Here is a 16,825-nt window from a genome sequence, read left to right on the forward strand (position 1 = left end):
GCATCGCCGTGCAAGCGCAACACGCGGCGTTGGAGTGAGCTGAACCTGACCACATGAACGCAATGCTGGGACGGCCTGGTGGGGCGCGTTGAGGTCCTTGGCACAAGCGGCGCAGGAAAGGAGACATGCAGTAGTCGCCGTGAAGGTGAGGCAGGGCTGCTCGACGGAGGTGCCGTCTGAGTGCGGCGCGCCGCGACCGCAGGCCGCTTGGCCGGCCTCGTCCCGACTCGTCGCACCACGCCGAGGCGAATCGAGGAGCCAGGCCGCCAAGGGTCGACACAGAGAGGATGCACAAAGCTCTATTGACAGCGTGCACGAGATGAGAGAGTGTGTACTATCGGAAGGAAAGGAGGAGGAAGGGGGCATTGCAAGATGACGAGTGAGAGAGAGGCGAGAGCGAGTCGGTGAACTGTAGGCGGACGATCGGGAATGGGCAAGTCCAGCGGCTGCACGGAGAGAGTGCTTGACGTGCCGCCGGAGGGGGTGTGTGGTCTGAGCTTAGTCGCTCATGGCAAGGCCCGAGTCGGAGCCGTTGGTCGCCTCGGCGACCTTGGCGCGCGGCACGCCCTTTGCGTTGCGGTAGAACGCGACGCCGTCGTCCTCCTCGATGAATTTGCAGTTGCGGATGCTCTGCCACAGCGAGACGAAGATGTTCTTGTCGTCCCAGTGGTAGTGCTCACCGAGACGCGCCTTGAGCGCCTCGGTGGCCTCCCAGGCGTGGTAGTGCGGGATCTTGGACGAGACGTGGTGCAGCACGTGCGTCTCGGCAATGCCGTGGAAGAGGTACGGACCGACGGGGCCGAGCCAGTTGCGATCGATGGTGCAGAGGGCGCCGCGAGGGAACGTCCAGCTGTCGGCCTGGTAGTGCGGCACCTCGGGGTGCGTGTGCTGCAGGTAGGTGATCATGACGAGCCAGTTGTTGCACCAGAGGTACGGGATGAGGTAGTAGCGCACCACCTCGCCCATGCCGCGGTAGTATGCCCACGCGCCGAGCGCCGAGAGCGTAATGGCGAGGCCGAGGTCGGAGATGAGAATCTGCGAGCGGTGGCGAGCGTCGAAGATGATCGAGTCGGGGTTGTAGTGGTTCGTGCCCTTGGGGTAGTGCAGCTGGCCAGACGCGTTCTGCAGCAGGTACATGGGCCAGCCGAAGAGCTGCTGGATGACGATGTAGAAGAGGTTGTATGCCGGCGCATCCTCGAGCGTCTCGACGAGCCACTCGCCCCACGTCTCCTCGGCGTGCGGCTTCTCGGCCGAGGCATCCTGCTGCTGCGCGGCAGCGAGCTGGGCGTCGACGGCGGCGTCGTCCTCCGAGTCCTCGCGGCTCGCCGGCTGCAGCGGGAGCAGGCCCTTCTGGGCACGCGTGCGCGGCACGAAGACCTCGTCGCGCGTCAGGTGGCCCGTGGCGGCGTGGTGGCGGGCGTGCGAGATGCGCCAGGAGTGGTAGGGCACGAGAAGCGCAGAGTGCAGCACCCAGCCGACGGCGTTGTTGATCGTCTTGCTCGGGCTGTACGCCTGGTGGCCGCACTCGTGCGCAATGACCCAGATGCCGGTGAAGACGAGGCCCTGCGCCACCTGGTACGCGGCCCAGGCGGCCCAGCGCAGCGCCGTAGCCTGCGTCGCGGGCGCCACGTAGGCGCTCAGCGGCGACTTGGCAAAGTCGAGCGCGGCGACGGTGGGGTTGATGTAGGAGGCGGCGTAGGCGAGCGCGGCGACGAGGGTGAAGTCCCAGGCGACGTAGAGGCTCGAGTGCAGCGCGCTGCGCTCGAAGCAGTGCGCCGGGATGGCGGAGAGCAGATCCTTGATGGTGAGCTCGGGCACCTTGAACTCCTTGAGCGCCGCCTCGTCGTACGGCTGAGCCTGGCGGTGCGAGAGCTTGCCGGCCGGCTTGGCGATTGAGGCGGCGGCCGCGGCGGCGCGGGCACTGCCCTTGCCGGCGCGCTGCACGGGCGTCGTGGCCGACGGCGCGGTGGCGGTCGACATGGTGGGAGATGCGCGGGGACGGGCGCAGGGAAGGGAGAGTGGGGACGGAAAGCGAGACGGGTGCGACGTTCGATCAACGAAGACGACGGCGGCGGTGTGAGGTGAGAGAGGGGGGGGAGGGGAAGGGGGTGACGAAGGGTGTGGGGGGCGTGCGTGAGGCCGGGGCCAGGAAGCTCGCTGCCTTTGAGCGGGCGAGGCAGACGCCGGCGAGGCACAGCGAGGCGCGCCGCACGCCGCCAGCACTCGCCACGCCACCCGCCAGCGCACGCTCGCCGCCGCCGCCTTCGCACCCAAATTTGGCGCGCACCGCGCAACACTTTTCCGCACTCACGCGCCCGCCTAGAGCAGCCGCCCGCCAGCCGTACCACAGCGCAGCAGCGCCTCTTCGTCAGCACAGGAGCACGCCCCTCGAGAAGCCATCAGCACCGCCCATGCCATCTGCCGGCATGCGCGTCTTCAGCAGCTTCGAGTCTAGGCACCGCCTTGCACACGAGCTCGAAGAGCGAGCCGTTGCGAGGATCTGCGCAGGCAATCAATGCGCCGCGCGGCCACGGGTGCTTCTCGCCTGAGGGCTGCGCGGCGGCGGTGCCAGCTCGGGCGGTGCCGCTTGGCGCTTCTCCGGCACTGCGCCAGTCTCCTTGGCCGCCCAATGCGCCTGCCCTCGTGCGCTGGACCCGCGGCGGCGTGCGGCGCGGGGGCAGAAACTCGCGGGTGGCAAAAGACGGAGCAGCCGCGCACGCGCGCGCGCCCCAAGCAACCCCAGACTGCCGGCGTGCCCGAGGGGGCGCCTGAGCGGCTGTCACGCGTGCTGGGGCTGCAAGAGGGCGAGTCGCCGGCAGCGTCCGAGGGCGCCACGGCGCGCGAAAATGTGCGCCCAGCCAGCATCAGGCCGTCGGCGGCGCGCGGGGGGCTCGCAAACGCTTCTCGGCTCCTCCAGGCACGCCGCTCGGAAGGATGCTTTGCGCATCTGCATAGCCTCTCTTCACGCCTGCCACGGGTGAGACGCTTGCGCAAAGCCGGCGGAGGAACGGAGGAAGGGAGAAGGGTTACTCACGTGTGCCCAAGCCAGTCCTCGAGACGAGCCCGCGCGCCGCAACCGGGGCGACGAGAGAGCAAAGGGAATGCGACCGCTCACGGTACTGCACGCTGCGCGCCGCCGTGCACAGCGCGGTCTCTGGTGATGGCCTTGACCGAGCCCAGAGGCGCAAGCGGCTTTGCTACAGCTTCGCACTTCCCTCTCTGTCTGCCGAGCGAGACAAAGGACGAGAGGGGAGGCGGGCTGGGCGGCGCCGCGCACGTTACGTAAGCGAGACAGGCTTCGCTGCATGCCCGATTCCCGCGCGACGCCCGTGCGCAAGCTGGCCAGCTCACGTGCCGCGCGCGCTCCGCCAGGCTGCCCCAGGCATACGGCGGCGCGCGTCGTCAGCTCGGCGGCGGCGCCTTGGTCGCAGCGCCCCCAACCTCCACCCTCTCCCTCCTCTGCCCTCTCGCCCAGCTCGTTCGGGCAGCCATGACGACCGTCATTGCGCCCTCCACGGGCATTGCCTCCTTCTACCAAACCAAGATCGCCTCTGCCTCCTTGGCGATCAACGAGCGCACGCAGAACCTGCGCCGCCTCGAGGCGCAGCGCAACTCGCTCAATGCGCGCGTGCGCCTGCTGCGCGAGGAGCTGCAGCTGCTGCAGGAGCCGGGCAGCTATGTGGGCGAGGTGGTCAAGGTCATGGGAAAGAAGAAGGTGCTCGTCAAGGTGCAGCCAGAGGGGAAATACGGTCAGTCTTTCGCGCGTGCAGAGCGAGCGGCTGGCAAGGGCAGGGACGTGCCGTGTCTGAGTCGGCCGCGATGACTTGGACTGCTGCAGAGACCGCATTCGCGCCCTCTGCAGCTGCGTCCACAGGTAATCTAGAGTCCGGGACCAGCATGTAGCGCGCGATCGGCAGAGCGGCGTTGTCAGACGATGGACTTGCCCAGACTGGTTGCGCACTGCGTGACACCCCTCCGCATGAGACGGCTGTCTCGATGCCGGTCGTCTCTCTCAAAGCGCCGAGGGGCTGGCGGCAAACACACTTTGCGTGCGACTGGAGCAGACTCAAACCTTGCGGGCTCGTGCCATGCATTGAACCCCTGCCCGTTCTGGCGCATATGGCATGCTTACTATCGCTCTCGTGCAGTCGTGGACATCGCACCCGACATCGACATGGCCAGCGTGACGCCCTCTCTGCGCGTCGCGCTGCGGTCGGACTCATACACGCTGCACAAGGTCTTGCCGAACAAGATCGACCCCTTGGTGTCTCTCATGATGGTCGAGAAGGTGCCCGACAGCACGTACGAGATGGTCGGCGGACTGGACCGGCAGATCAAGGAGATCAAGGAGGTCATCGAGCTGCCGGTCAAGCATCCCGAGCTGTTCGAGGCACTCGGCATCGCGCAGCCAAAGGGCGTACTGCTGTATGGCCCGCCAGGCACGGGCAAGACGCTCCTGGCTCGTGCGGTGGCGCACCACACCGACTGCCGCTTCATCCGTGTCTCGGGCTCGGAGCTTGTGCAGAAATACATCGGCGAGGGCTCTCGGTGAGTTGTGGACGTGCGGGAAGGAGCCTCTGGCGCGCAGTCCATGCCAGCCTGGACTTCTGTCATGCTTGCTCAGCTGCTGACGGCCTCTCTTTGCACTGCTCAGCATGGTGCGCGAGCTGTTCGTCATGGCGCGCGAGCACGCGCCGTCGATCATCTTCATGGATGAGATTGACTCGATTGGCTCTTCTCGCGGCGAGGGCGGCTCGGGCGGCGGAGACTCCGAGGTGCAGCGCACCATGCTCGAGCTGCTGAACCAGCTCGATGGCTTCGAGGGCACGCAGATGATCAAGGTGCGTCGTCGATGCGCCCTTGTTGCTTGCCAGATGCACGAATGCTCACGTCTGCGCCACCGCTGCGCAAACAGGTCATCATGGCGACAAATCGCATCGACATTCTCGACTCGGCACTGCTGCGCCCAGGGCGCATCGACCGTAAGATCGAGTTCCCTCCGCCGGGACCCGAGGCTCGAGTTTCCATTCTGCGCATCCACTCTCGCAAGGTGTGTCTTGCACGTCTTCACCACTCGACTTGCTCCCTGCTGACCCTTGCGCCGCCCCTCTCAGATGAGTCTGCAGCGCGGCATCAACCTGCGTGCGCTGGCCGAGAAGATGGGCCAGTGTTCGGGCGCCGAGGTGCGCGGCATCTGCACCGAGGCGGGCATGTATGCGCTGCGCGAGAGAAGGCAGCACGTGGGCCAGGAAGACTTTGAGCTGGCGATTGCAAAGGTGCTGCGCAAGCAGGGCGACTCGAGCACCAGCTCCAGCAAGCTCTTCACCTAAGCCGCCGCACCCAGCCGTCGCGCCCTGCTGCTCGTTCATCACACATCACGACCCCGATCACGCAATCAGATACACACCCTTTACTCAGCGCCTGGCCTCTCGCATTGTGTGTGGGAAGCGTGACATTGCGCGTGACTGCTACAGGCCGTCGAAGAAGCCCGGCTCGGCCACCTCGATGACCTCCTCGGCCGGCTTCGAGTTGCGCTCCATCTTCTCCTTTCGCAGCCGTTTGGCGTTTCTCTTCTCCTCCTGCTCCTCTCTCGTCCAGTCCTCCTCTCCGTCCTCCTCGCTCTCCTTTGCCTGCTCCTCGTTCGGTTTTGCCGCCTCCTCCCTCTCCTTCTTCAAGAACTCTCGCTTCCGTGCCCGCTTGTCGCGCCGCACTTCCTTCATCTCCTTGCGCGCCTTCTGCTGCGACCATGCCTCTTCGGCCACGGCGGTGCCGCGCATGCGTTTGCGCTTGCCTTCCGGCGCTGCTCCTGCTGCCTGCGCCGCCGCTCGTGCCTCGGCTGCCACGCGCGCCTTTTCGTCGGCGGCAGTGAGTGACTCCAAGCGCTGCGCCTCGCGGGTGGGGTCGAGGTAGGCAAATGTGCGCAGCTAGGAACAAGGAGAGAGTCAATCTCGAGACGCCTGAGGACCTCGACGAGTGGCATGGCACACTCACGTCGACTGCCTCCTGCTCAAAGCCCCACAGCTCCCGCTCGCGCTGCGAGTCCATCGTCTTCTCTTCGTCGTCCTTGGCCTTGCCCTTGCCCTTGATAAGGCCCAGTGCTCTAGAGCGTGCCTCGGCCACTTCTGGCATGCTTGGCATGCGCAGCAAGCCAAAGGCCCGCGCCGTAGCTCCCAGATCCAGATCGCGCAGCCGGAAGATGTACGCGGCCTCGTGCTTGGAGTAGGCGCGCAGGAACGAGACGAACGCCCGAACACTCGACTCGTGCGACTCGCGATCGCGGCGGTTCTGTGCTCGCAGCTGCGACGCCAACAGCAAGGCTTGCTCGTCTTCGGCCGGCTCGGCGCCTGGCTCTGGAAGCGCCTTGGGCGACGTAGAGAGCAGATAGGGATAGGGCGCCAACGGCACTTTGCGCACAAGCATGAAGTCTGGGCCAGCGTGTGAGCGCAGAACAGAAGGGCAGACGCTGTCGCAGTGAGCGCGTGAGAGGCGACTCACCGACGAACTCCTCCTCGCGGCCTCGATTCAGCAGCACCACTGCTCTGCCACTGCGTCCCGCACGAGCCGTGCGTCCGGCGCGGTGGGAGAAGACCTTTGGATCCGTCGGCGCGTCATACTGCACGACGAGGTCGACGTCGGGTAGATCCAGACCTCGTGCCGCCACGTCTGTGCATAGCAGCACGGCTGCCGCCTCTGGCGCATGCTGCTGTCGAGATGCCTTGCTGCCGCCGCCTGCCGAGCGGCCCACATCGCTCGCTGCAGCTGCGGCGGCGGCGCCGACTGGCAGGCAAGAGACGAATGACTCAAACGTGGCGTTGCGGCGAGAGGGAGTCTGTTTGCCGTGCAGCGAAAAGAGTCGCAGTTGATGCATGTGCGGTAGCGAAGCGAGCGCCTTGAGTGAGAAGTATTTGGCATCAGTCTACTTGTCGCCAGCGCTAGCCAGCAAGCTCTCTCGTCGACTCGCCTTGTAGAAGTAATTGACCTGCGCACACGTCGCAAAGTACACGATGCACTTGCGCGCGCCGGCGCCTTCTGCATCCATCGTCTCGCGCCTCAGGATGCGCAGCAGCAACGCGAGGCGGTTCTCGGCACGCGAGACCGCGAAGAGGTTCTGCAGGCTGTTGTTTGCAGGTGACGTGCGATGTCAGCCAGGCTTTACCATGCTCGAGATGGCCCTCAGAGTACACTCACCTTGCAGGCGCCCTACGCTCGCCCGTGGCGCCGTCCGACTGCTTGGCGCGCACAGAGACAGTGATGCGCGCCGGATTGCGCAGGCCCATCGTCGCCAGGCTGGCCAGTGCGTCACTCATGGTGGCGCTGAAGAGGCCCGTACGACGCTGGCGGGGCAGCAGCGAGAGGATGGTCTGCAGCGATGCTGAGAATCCCAGATCCAGCAGGCTGACAGGGCGGACGCATCAGACAGGCAACCCGCCTGCGACGCGCTTGCGGCAACTCACCGATCTGCCTCGTCGAGCACGAGCATCTGCAGCTCCCTTGCATCCACTCCCTTGCGCTTCAGCAGCTCCTCCACGCGTCCTGGCGTGCCGACGACGATCGTCGCGCCCTCGTCTCTGAAGGCGCGGTAGTCCTCCTCGGGGCGGTGCTTGCCGCCGACGACGAGGAGGGCGCCGCTGCGTGCCAGCACTGGCTGTGCCTCCTTCTCCTCGTCGGGCACCGTGTCTGGATACAGCGGCTTCTCCTCTTCCTCGTGCGCGTGCGCTGCTGCTGCCAGCGCCGTGCTCTGCGGGCGCGCATCGAGCAGGCGCTGCAGGACGGCGTGCACCTGCTGTGCCAGCTCGCGCGTGGGGCACACGACGAGGGCGGCGAGGCGGCCGCGGCGCGGCGGCGTGGCGGCGAGGAGCTGCAGCAGCGGCACGAGGTAGGCCAGCGTCTTGCCCGAGCCCGTCACGGCCTCGACGACGACGTCGCGATGCGAGAGCAGCGCCGGGATGCTGGCGGCCTGCACGGGCGTCATGCGCGGCAGGTCGAGCGTGGCCAGCGCCTCGAGGCTGGGCAGAGAGGCGTGAGCAGGTGGCCGGGCGGAGAGGCGAGTGTGAGAGGTACGCACAGCCACGGTGCCAGTGCTGGCCTGAGCGTGCTCCATGCGCCGGCGTGTGCAGGCGCCTTGGCGAGCGCAGCCATGGTGGGGTGAGGGCGAGGGAGGGTGGAGGAGCAGAGGAAAGAGCCGCGCGGCGTCCGGCTCGGCGGTGCACAATTTCTGGCGGACGGCCGGAACTCGGGCTGCGCGGCCGCTGCACCCTCGACCTCGCTGCGCCGCCGCTTCCGCTTCCGCTCGCTTGGTGCATGAGCCGGAGCGCGCCGGACTGCGAGTCACCCACCCTTCCCACCACCACCTCCTTCACACGCTTCCTGTCCAGCCATGGCTCCCTCCGCTCAGGCGCCGGCTGCCGCGCCAGCGCCGCCGCCCAAGCTCAGCGCCGCACACACAAACGGCACCGCCGCCGCCGAAGCCGATGCGCGCGAGAGCTACGCCGACGAGGCCGCGCGCTACCTCGCTCGCGCTGCCGCCATGTCGACTGCCTGTGCGTGGCCGCGTTGGCGAGCGCATGTCTTCCCATCGCACCTCACACGCTGCTGCACCCACAGTCATGCGTGCCGGCGAGCTCGCCGATGCGCCCGTGGCGCGCTGGCCCACGAGCCGCGATCTGCGCGCCAATGTGCGCCTCGCCCTGCCCGACGCCGGCGCCAGTGAAGAGGGTGCGTCGCGGCGTGGGCGCCGAAGATGCCGATGCCTTGCGCGGAGGCGCTTGTTGATGCCAGTGAATTGCGCGCCTCAGAGGTCTTTGCGTCGATGCAGAGCATGCTCGACAACAGGTGCGTCTGACGCAGCGGCGCGCTGCTCCACCCTGCTGACCTCGCATCTGCAGCGTCAACCCATACACGGGCCGATTCCTCGACAAGGTGCGCTTGCACTCCGTGCCGCGCGTCTGCTGCGTCCTCCGCTGAGCTGTGTGTTGCAGCTGTACTCTGCGCCTCGTCCCGTCGGCCTGGCCGCCGAGGCTCTGCTGGCCACTCTCAATGCCAACGGGCACGTCATGTCCGCCTCGCCCATGCTCAGCCTGGCCGAGGAGGCGTGCGTGGCTGGACTGGCGCAGCTGTGCGGCTGGGATGCGGTGAGTCTCCTGCTTCCCGGCCCATGCGTCAAAAGGTGCCTGCTCTCATCAGTGCCCCTCGCACATCGCTAGACTCTCGCAGACGGCATGACGATGCCGGGCGGTTCGGCGTCCAACACACTGGCATTGCAGACTGCGTTGCAGCGTCACTTCCCCGCCTTTCGCGATGGCGGCGTGCTTGGCGCCTCGCTGGCACTGCACGCCTCAGGCCGCTCCGGACGTGCCGCACGCCCGTTGCTCTTCACTTCCAGTCAGAGCCACTACTCGCTGGACAAGGCGGCGATGGGCTGCGGGCTGGGTCTCGATGCCGTCGTCAAGGTGCCGTGCGACGCTCAGGGACGCATGAATGTCGCTGAGCTGGAACGGCTGGTGGAAGAGGCTGCGAACGACACAGAAGGTCGTGCGGCCTCGGCCGGCGCGCCGTTCTTTGTCAATGCCACTGCAGGCTCGACGGGTGAGTCACTGCGAGGCGCGCTGCACCTGCGGTCCTCCAGATGCTGACGGTGCATCGGGCCAGTGCTGGGCTCCTTCGACGATCTCGACGCGATTGCCGACGTGTGCGGGCGCCATGGGCTCTGGCTGCACGTCGACGGCAGCTGGGGTGGACCCGTGCTCTTCTCCGAGCGCTGGCGACACCTCATGCACGGCATCGCCCGCTGTGACTCGCTGGCCATCAACCCGCACAAGCTGCTCAACGCGTGAGTCCTTTGAGCACCGCTCTGCCGCCTTGCTTTCTCGCACGTGCGCTGACGCATTGCCTCACAGTCCGCTGCAGTGCAGCTTCGCCCTCTTCCGGCGCGGCGAGGCGCTCACCGCCAACTCTCTGGACGTCGCCTATCTCTTCCACGAGACGTCCGACGACGCCGATGCTCAACACAGCACACTCTCAGCGTCGGCGCAAGCCTCCGAGGCGCGTCTTGCTCGGCGTGAGCATCCCGGCTCCATGGCCTATGGATGTGGTCGACGAGGCGATGCCTTGAAGCTCTACTTGCTCTGGCAGCGCTACGGCCGACATGGTCTGGGCGCCCACGTCGACGCTGGCTTTGAGCTCGCCAAGCGCGTGTCGCAGCTCGTGAGGGAGGGCCCGCATGCCAACTTACTCGAGCTGGGCCCGCAGCCAGACGAGCTCTTCTTGCAGGTCTGCTTTCGACCCAAGGAGCCCTCGCATCATGCCGCCGCAGTCGACGGTCAGACGCGCACTTGCCTTCTCAGGACAAAGGCCACGCGCCACGTATACGACACACTGCGTGCGCGCCGACGCTTTGCAGTCGACTTTGCGCCGCTGCCGGGCGACCTTGGCGACTTCATCCGGTGAGTGTTCTATCCTTGCGCTTCTCTTTGTGTGTGTGTGGCTGCCAAGCTGATGTCAGTGGCTCTGTTCCGTGTCTCACAGCCTCGTCGTCCACCCCCGCACGGCATGGACAGACTTGCACGCACTCGTGGCGGAGGTCGCCGAGATCGGCCAGGACTTCTTCGCCGCGAGCCAGACGGCCTAGAGACGCACTCAGACGAGCGTCGCCTCTCTCTCCCTCTCTCTCGCGCCTGAAACACTCCAGACTCGCAACCGCAGGCTTGCACTGCTCCCTAATCTCAACACGAGCGCCCTCATGCGCACGGCACCGCTAAGCCTACTCTCCTTTCCTCGTCACACTAGATCGTTACCGGCAGGCACGCACGAGAGAGTGAGAGCAGACAGGCAGCGGACGGGGTAAGGATGTGCATTGGACGGGACGTGAGGTCTTCCGAGATGAAGGGATGCGACGGGCGCTGCTGTAGGGCTATGTTTCTGTAGGCAGACGTTGCTCTGAGAGGAGCCGAGAAGAGGACATGAACAGAAAGGCAGAGGGCCAGGTGCGGGGACAAGGGATTGCTCGCCCTGGCAAGTCAGTATTTGCGGCGGGACGCGATGGATGAGACGAGGGGTCGAGACGGATGCAGGATGGTGGGAAAGGACAGTGATGAGGGGAAAGAGAGGAGAGGGGGGGACAGAGAGAGGCCCTGGGCGTGCGTTGCCAGTGGCCGTGCTCACTCCTGCGCCAGTTGAGCCTGCGAGGCGAGCCGGCGGCCCGAGCCGAGAGCGTTTGGCTGCATGAGAATCTCGTGTGCATAGCGCAGCTTGCGCACCAGCGTTCTCGCAAAGCGTCGTTCGCCCGGCCGCGTGCGCGCCAGGGGGCATGCCACGCCTTGGCTGGCCGCGTCTTGTGCCGCGTGCGCCTCGCGCGTGGCGCGACTGCTGTGCGCGATGGCCACGAGGTCGGCGAGCGTGTAGCTGCGCAGGATGGGCACGTGGTCGCCGTCGTGGTCTGCCGGCGCGGGCTCGATGGCGGAAATGACGAGGCCGTTGTGCGAGATGAAGAGCTTCAGGTGGTCGAAGAAGTTGAGCTGGTACACGCCGTTGCTCAGCCGGAAGACGATGGCGTGCGAGAAGCGGTTCCACTTGTGCACAAACGTCATGCCTGACGTAGTCTCGCGGTCCGGACGCAGCAGAGGATGGTCGGCACCCATGAGGCGCTCGGTGATGTGCGACTCGAAGTGCGCCATGATCTTGAAGCGCTGCTTCGCCTCGCGATCGCCGCCCGGCTGCACAATCTCGTCGGCAGACATGATCGGCCGCGAGTCCTTCTTGAGTTCGGCGCGTCCCGAGCGTGTCTTTGCCGCATAGATGTAGTCGACGTGCGAGCGCGCGTAGTTGTACACCATCGTCGACGAGTCGCGGAAGAGCGCGCCCACCGTGCCGTCGGACAGCGCATAGCCAAGGCCAAACTTCTCCTGGTAGTCGAGCCAGCAAATGATGAAGGTCGACGGGTTGGCCGGCCGACGCACTCCCTCGGGCTCATCTGCCTCAAACACTGGCACCTCAATCTCGTTGCCCTCAGCGTCGCATGGCACGAATGCCTCGTCCTGGTCGAGGCATCGCAATGCCGTGCTGACATTGTGGAGCATCAGGTCGAAAGGCGAAAGCTCGGCACGGCGGCGAAGCTGCACGTCGTCGCTGCGCCGCACAGACTCGGCGCTGCTGGCGAGGCTGACGGCACTGCCGGCCGTGGCAGTCATCCCGGCCACAAGACGAGCCTTCTGTCCCAGCACGCGCCGCTCGTCGGCGCCGAGCGCGGCCGAGTCTGCTTGCTGCTGCGTGCCGAGCGTGTTGCTGCGCGACCGCGGCGCCATGGGAGGCGCCATCTCGCGTCGTCCAGCATTCTCCTTGTCGCCAAAGGCATCGGCGCCCCGTCCGCTGTCGCTCACTGGCAGCTTGCCGCCGCCGTGCGCGGCCGCCGCCGCCTGTTGCCGGCCAATGTTGAGTGCGCTGAGCTGGCGCGCCAGACTTGTTGTCGAAGACGCCGTGGCAGGCTGCGCACCTCGCTGTCCCGAGGCGCCTCCTTGTGCCGCCGCCTTGAGCAGAGGTTGTCTTGCCGTGCGCAGCAGTGCCGAAATCGGACTGCCAGGCTGCACGGCCTTCTTGACCTCCTTGTTCAACCTCTCTCTCTCCTCCTCCACCTTCTCCTGCTCGCGCCTCTCCTCTCTGGCGCTGCGCCGCACCGCACCGCCCTCCTCCTCCTCCGCCTCGTCGTCGGCATCGTCGCGGAAGCCAGAGGCGCGCTTGATCGTCTCAAAGTTGCGCACCCAGTCCTCGCGGTGCCGCGAGAGCGGCATGTCGTGCGGCGTGCCGGCCGTCGCCGAGGCTGGCACGTAGGGCGGCACCGGCCCGCACGTGAACCAGGGGTCGTTCATGATCTCGATGAGTGTCGGGCGTTCGGCTGCAGGCACACAAGTCAGTCAGACACTGCTGCCAGAGCCTGCTGTGCGCACACGCGCGGCAGACTCACCGGGATTGTGCGCCAGGATCTTCTTGATGAGCTCGCGGCCCTCCTGCGAGATGCGCGCCGAGTCGGGAATGGAGTACTTGTTCGTCTTGATCTTCTCGTAGATCAGGTCCACCTCCTTCATCTGGAACGGCGTCGAGCCGACGAGGAGCGTGTAGCTGCAGGCCAGTCGTCAGACTCGCGCCGTGCTGCAAGGCATTTTCAAGGCTGCATGCTCACAGGATCACACCGACGGACCACACATCGACCTCGAAGCTGTGGCCCTCGTGGTTCGGGTCCTCGATGACCTCGGGTGCGATGTAGTTTGGCGTGCCACACTTTGTCCTGGTGAGGTGGTTTGGGGGGGGGCTCATCAACTTCCGCCGCAGCTGCCCAGTCGCATTCGAGCACTCACTTCTTGCGCTCCTCTCTGAACTTGAGCAGCGCGGCGAGGCCAAAGTCGCCAATCTTGACGTTCATGCCCGAGTCGAGAAAGATGTTGCCGAGCTTGAGGTCGCGGTGGATGACGCTGTTGATGTGCATGTTCTGGCAGCCGGCGAGAATCTGGATCATGAAGAAGCGCGTCTCGGGCTCCGAGTAGGCGCCGCGTCGCTTCAGAATGTCATTCATGCTCTGTGAGAGGAAAGGGAGGTCAGCTTCTGGCGAAGGCGCGACAGAGGTAAGGGCTGAACAGGACGAAACTCACCCCGCCCGAGCACAGCTCCAGCCGGAAATACACGTTGGCCTCGTCCTCAAATGCCTCTTCGAAGCCGACGATGTTGGGGTGGTTCATCGACTTGTGGATCATGATCTCGGCCAGCAGCTGCGAGGAAGCGGAGAAGCGAGAAGGCGAGTCAGCACAGCTCTTGCTGCTCCCTCTCTCTCTCTCTCTCCCGACGACTGCGCATCGACGCCTTCTCGCTGCAGCTCGCACACCCAGACTCACCTTGGCCCGTGTCGACTTGCTGTCCTTGACGGCGTCCTTGTTGATGCACTTGAACGCCTTCTCTTCGCCATTGGGACCCAGCATGTGAAAGACGCGCGCAAAGCCTCCCTGTCGAAGAGTGCAGATCGGGGAGTGCCGAACGTCAGCGTCATGGTCGACCTTGCCTCGATTGCATGCTTCAGCCAGCGTGCTCCTCTCCTCTCAAATGCCGCTGTGCCCATGCCCCAAACACGCCGCCCCGCTTCCCCGTCTGCCATACGCTGCATGCCAAGTAGAGCAAGACTCACCTGTCCCAGCACAGCCTTGGGCACCCACTCCGTCCTGTTCTCATCGAGCACCACGGGCGGGCACGTCGGCATAACGGGCTTGCCACTTCTCGCCGCGCGCTTCTTCGTCGGCGACGGCGCGCTGCCCGTCGCCGCCGTCGCCGTCGCCGCGGGCTTCTTCTTGGCGGCAGGCACGGCGCCGAGGAGCGAGGGAGCCGCAGCAGAGGGAGCGGCCGGCGCGGCGCGGTAGGCGGCAGCTGCGGCCGTGCTGGGTGCGAGGGTGCGCGACGACGGCCCGGCGCGAGCCATGGCGGCGGCCATGCTGGGCGGAGGCGAGGGGCGGGCGACGGCGCAGAGAGAGAAGAGCGGGGCGCAGATGGAGCGGGAGGCGCAGAGCAGAGCAGAGCTGTGTGTGTGTGTGTGTGTGTGTGTGAGACGCGGCAGTGAGTGTCAAGACTGGCTGTTGGAGAGGTGAGTGAGAAGCGTGGGTGACCCGAGGAGGTGGTGGATGCAAGCGAGAGCGGCCGGCCAGCGGCGCCGCGGGCACGGGCAGACTGAGAGCGGGCAGCGCGCCGCGGCGCCGGCTGCCGTGCATCAAAGCATCGAAGTTGACCCGCTGCGGGCGCCCTGCAGGGCCTGCGCGTCGCCAACGCGTCTGGTGTTGGGATCACGTGCGCGGCAGCACCGTACTGCCGCGCCGCGCGCCCCTCACGCCTGCGGCGCCATGGATGCGCCACAGCGCCTCCGCCAAGGCCAGGCGCAGACGACAGGCAGCAACATCCGGCGCAGAATGTAGAGAAGCCGGACTGCAGCTCGCTGCGGGCTGCTTGACTCGTCAGCGGGCTCCACGGCGGTCGAGGCGCAAGTAGAGGCCACCTCGGGCGCGGCGGGCGTGGGAGCAGAGCGCGATGGCCGCCGCGCGGCTGCTCCACTCGACTTGAAAGATGGCGGCGCAGAGCGATGAACACACGAGGAGAAGATGCAAGGCCACGTGCCGAAGTGGTGAGGGCTGGGAGTAGAAGCAGGTGCAAGAGTGCGCCCCCGCTCGCCCTGGTTCAGCTGCGCGATGGGGCAGGGCAACAGTAAGAGTAGTACATCAGGATGCGCCGCCGCTGCGCTGCCGCTGCCTTCTGTGCGCCTCTTGCTCGCGGCGTGAGAACGGCGGGCTCGGCGACGTGGCGGCCGGGCGCGCGGCGGCGAGACGTGGACGCGCACCAGACGCGCACTTGCGCCCTCTTCCTTTCTCTCCCCCACCGCCCTCACTGGCCCTCGCACCTGCGCCTACACTTTCTTTGCGCTCCGCTCTGCCCGCACTGCTGCTGCTGCTGCTGCTCGCCATGGTGCCTCCTCCGCAGCCGGGTGATGCCGAGCCCCACGCTCCTCCCGGCGCCGGGCCCGGCTATCTCTCTCCCTCCGACCTCACGCCCGGCCGCTCCGGCGCCGCCTTCGCCCTCGGCGCCGCGCCGTGGGACCCCGACGCGGGCGGCGCCACGCCGGTGCGCGGATGGCCGGGCAAATGGCCGCCGTGGGGACGAAGGCCGAAGCCTTCTGCGTCTGCTTCGCCTGCAGCAACGCAGGGGCAGAGACATGCAAAGTGGGCTTGCAGAGCGACGGGCCCGTGTGAGAGCTGTCCGAGGGACGAGGTGAGTTTTTGCAGCTACTCTCTCTCCAGACAAAGGCATGCAGCGGGCAGACCATGGCCAACTGGCTTTGGCGCTGAGCGTCAGAGCGTGGAGCGTCAGAGCGCCAGAGCGTAGAGCGTAGAGCGTAGAGCGTAGGGCGTGGGGCGTGGAGCATGGAGCGTGGAGCGTGGATCGCTTCGCACCGCACGTTCCCCATCCTCTCCTTTTACCCTCATGCAGCGCGCTGATCTGACCTCTCTCTCTCTCTGCTCTCTCTCTCTCTCTCTCTCTCTCTCTCTCTCTCTCTCTCTCTCTCTCTCTCTCTCTCTCTCTCTACCCTGCTCTCTCTGCTCTGCTCTGCTCTGCTTCCCACACACAAAAGGCACACGAGCCATGGTGTCAACCGTACGGCTCTCGTCGTCCCATCTCCTGCCTCTTGATCGATCGTCTCGCACCTGGCATCTTCACGCAAGCGCCGCCTGCAGCAGCTGCGCCGCCACCAGACGCCGCCCATGCCGCACCCGCTGCACCCGCTGCACCAGCTGCGCCCCTCACTCCTCTCGCCGCATTGGCACCTGCAGCCGCTGCCGCCGCCTTAGACAACAAGGCGCCATTAGGACTCGCCGAACGCTCTTTCTTTGCCTCCTCCTCCTCCTCCTCCTCCTACTCGATCGATGCGGCGCATCTGTCGAGAGCGTGGCCCTCGCAACAACAGCACCTCCCGCTGCCGCTGCCGCGGCTCGGCGCGCGTGCAGAGAGCGCAGTGACGAGTCGCGCCGGCTTTGAGACGTGTGGGCGCGATCAGGCAGAGGCGGCGAGGAGCTGGGGCAGCTTTGTGGTGAGTTTGTGTGTGTCTTTCTTCTTCTTTTTTGCCCTCCTCCCCTTTCCCCCCGGAAGTCCGATCAAAGGCGTGTGGGCCAACGAAATAAAGAGGGGAGCACACCAATCAAGCGACGCGCGCCGGCAGGGCAGCGGCGAGCGCAGCAAAACACCTTGGCTTCGAAGCAAGCAGCTCAGAACGCTGAGACTGAAACTGACGCTTTACCCCCTTCCTTTTCCC

General features: G+C 66.2%; 7 protein-coding genes across 7 annotated transcripts; 4 read left to right on the forward strand and 3 right to left on the reverse strand.

Annotated features, from left to right (window-relative positions):
* Nucleotides 1-123: 123 nt before the first annotated feature.
* Nucleotides 124-2,232, reverse strand: FA09DRAFT_58936 (hypothetical protein). Its single transcript, XM_025745732.1, has one exon. The coding sequence runs from the start codon at nucleotides 1,978-1,980 to the stop codon at nucleotides 499-501; it is 1,482 nt and encodes a 493-aa protein (XP_025597339.1). The 5' UTR covers nucleotides 1,981-2,232; the 3' UTR covers nucleotides 124-498.
* A 16-nt stretch (nucleotides 2,233-2,248) lies between these two features.
* Nucleotides 2,249-3,610, forward strand: FA09DRAFT_59101 (hypothetical protein). The gene has a single exon (XM_025745733.1). It carries the CDS (start codon nucleotides 2,516-2,518, stop codon nucleotides 3,284-3,286), a length of 771 nt encoding a protein of 256 aa, XP_025597340.1. The 5' UTR covers nucleotides 2,249-2,515; the 3' UTR covers nucleotides 3,287-3,610.
* FA09DRAFT_299009 (endopeptidase) lies at nucleotides 3,491-5,330 on the forward strand (the record flags this gene model as incomplete). The annotated part of the gene is made up of 5 exons (XM_025740267.1): nucleotides 3,491-3,749; nucleotides 4,149-4,548; nucleotides 4,655-4,841; nucleotides 4,916-5,050; nucleotides 5,115-5,330. 5 exons carry the CDS (start codon nucleotides 3,491-3,493, stop codon nucleotides 5,328-5,330), a joined length of 1,197 nt encoding a protein of 398 aa, XP_025597341.1.
* An 89-nt stretch (nucleotides 5,331-5,419) lies between these two features.
* On the reverse strand, nucleotides 5,420-8,145 carry FA09DRAFT_330710 (DEAD-domain-containing protein). Its single transcript, XM_025742712.1, has 7 exons — nucleotides 8,066-8,145; nucleotides 7,455-8,006; nucleotides 7,189-7,395; nucleotides 6,962-7,115; nucleotides 6,496-6,889; nucleotides 5,992-6,425; nucleotides 5,420-5,924 (listed from the first exon to the last, which is right to left on the reverse strand). Exons 1-7 carry the CDS (start codon nucleotides 8,137-8,139, stop codon nucleotides 5,469-5,471), a joined length of 2,271 nt encoding a protein of 756 aa, XP_025597342.1. The 5' UTR covers nucleotides 8,140-8,145; the 3' UTR covers nucleotides 5,420-5,468.
* A 232-nt stretch (nucleotides 8,146-8,377) lies between these two features.
* FA09DRAFT_339556 (PLP-dependent transferase) lies at nucleotides 8,378-10,627 on the forward strand (the record flags this gene model as incomplete). The annotated part of the gene is made up of 9 exons (XM_025744227.1): nucleotides 8,378-8,540; nucleotides 8,605-8,715; nucleotides 8,796-8,832; nucleotides 8,886-8,919; nucleotides 8,979-9,131; nucleotides 9,204-9,585; nucleotides 9,649-9,829; nucleotides 9,897-10,442; nucleotides 10,525-10,627. 9 exons carry the CDS (start codon nucleotides 8,378-8,380, stop codon nucleotides 10,625-10,627), a joined length of 1,710 nt encoding a protein of 569 aa, XP_025597343.1.
* Nucleotides 10,628-10,830: 203 nt separating this feature from the next.
* Nucleotides 10,831-14,645, reverse strand: FA09DRAFT_309567 (Pkinase-domain-containing protein). The gene is made up of 7 exons (XM_025740611.1): nucleotides 14,165-14,645; nucleotides 13,878-13,985; nucleotides 13,638-13,754; nucleotides 13,347-13,564; nucleotides 13,172-13,276; nucleotides 12,956-13,110; nucleotides 10,831-12,886 (listed from the first exon to the last, which is right to left on the reverse strand). The coding sequence occupies exons 1-7, from the start codon at nucleotides 14,462-14,464 to the stop codon at nucleotides 11,157-11,159; spliced, it is 2,733 nt and encodes a 910-aa protein (XP_025597344.1). The 5' UTR covers nucleotides 14,465-14,645; the 3' UTR covers nucleotides 10,831-11,156.
* Nucleotides 14,646-15,394: 749 nt separating this feature from the next.
* On the forward strand, nucleotides 15,395-16,584 carry FA09DRAFT_59222 (hypothetical protein). The gene is made up of 2 exons (XM_025745734.1): nucleotides 15,395-15,786; nucleotides 16,347-16,584. Exons 1-2 carry the CDS (start codon nucleotides 15,506-15,508, stop codon nucleotides 16,549-16,551), a joined length of 486 nt encoding a protein of 161 aa, XP_025597345.1. The 5' UTR covers nucleotides 15,395-15,505; the 3' UTR covers nucleotides 16,552-16,584.
* The last annotated feature ends 241 nt before the right edge of the window (nucleotides 16,585-16,825 follow it).

Source organism: Tilletiopsis washingtonensis (assembly GCF_003144115.1).
Source record: "Tilletiopsis washingtonensis strain MCA 4186 unplaced genomic scaffold FA09scaffold_14, whole genome shotgun sequence".
Lineage (NCBI taxonomy): Eukaryota > Fungi > Basidiomycota > Exobasidiomycetes > Entylomatales > Tilletiopsis > Tilletiopsis washingtonensis.

Coding starts and splice junctions, on each gene's coding strand:
- FA09DRAFT_58936 (XM_025745732.1), bottom strand. CDS start 1,980: ATGTCGACCGCCACCGCGCCGTCGGCCACGACGCCCGTGCAGCGCGCC.
- FA09DRAFT_59101 (XM_025745733.1), top strand. CDS start 2,516: ATGCGCCGCGCGGCCACGGGTGCTTCTCGCCTGAGGGCTGCGCGGCGG.
- FA09DRAFT_59222 (XM_025745734.1), top strand. CDS start 15,506: ATGCCGAGCCCCACGCTCCTCCCGGCGCCGGGCCCGGCTATCTCTCTC. Junction 15,787..16,346: donor AGAGCTGTCCGAGGGACGAG/GTGAGTTTTTGC, acceptor TGGCACCTGCAG/CCGCTGCCGCCGCCTTAGAC.
- FA09DRAFT_309567 (XM_025740611.1), bottom strand. CDS start 14,464: ATGGCCGCCGCCATGGCTCGCGCCGGGCCGTCGTCGCGCACCCTCGCA. Junction 13,986..14,164: donor CCAAGGCTGTGCTGGGACAG/GTGAGTCTTGCT, acceptor ACTCTTCGACAG/GGAGGCTTTGCGCGCGTCTT. Junction 13,565..13,637: donor TGGAGCTGTGCTCGGGCGGG/GTGAGTTTCGTC, acceptor TTCCTCTCACAG/AGCATGAATGACATTCTGAA.
- FA09DRAFT_330710 (XM_025742712.1), bottom strand. CDS start 8,139: ATGGCTGCGCTCGCCAAGGCGCCTGCACACGCCGGCGCATGGAGCACG. Junction 7,396..7,454: donor GTGCTCGACGAGGCAGATCG/GTGAGTTGCCGC, acceptor CCGCCCTGTCAG/CCTGCTGGATCTGGGATTCT. Junction 6,426..6,495: donor CCGCGAGGAGGAGTTCGTCG/GTGAGTCGCCTC, acceptor ACGCTGGCCCAG/ACTTCATGCTTGTGCGCAAA.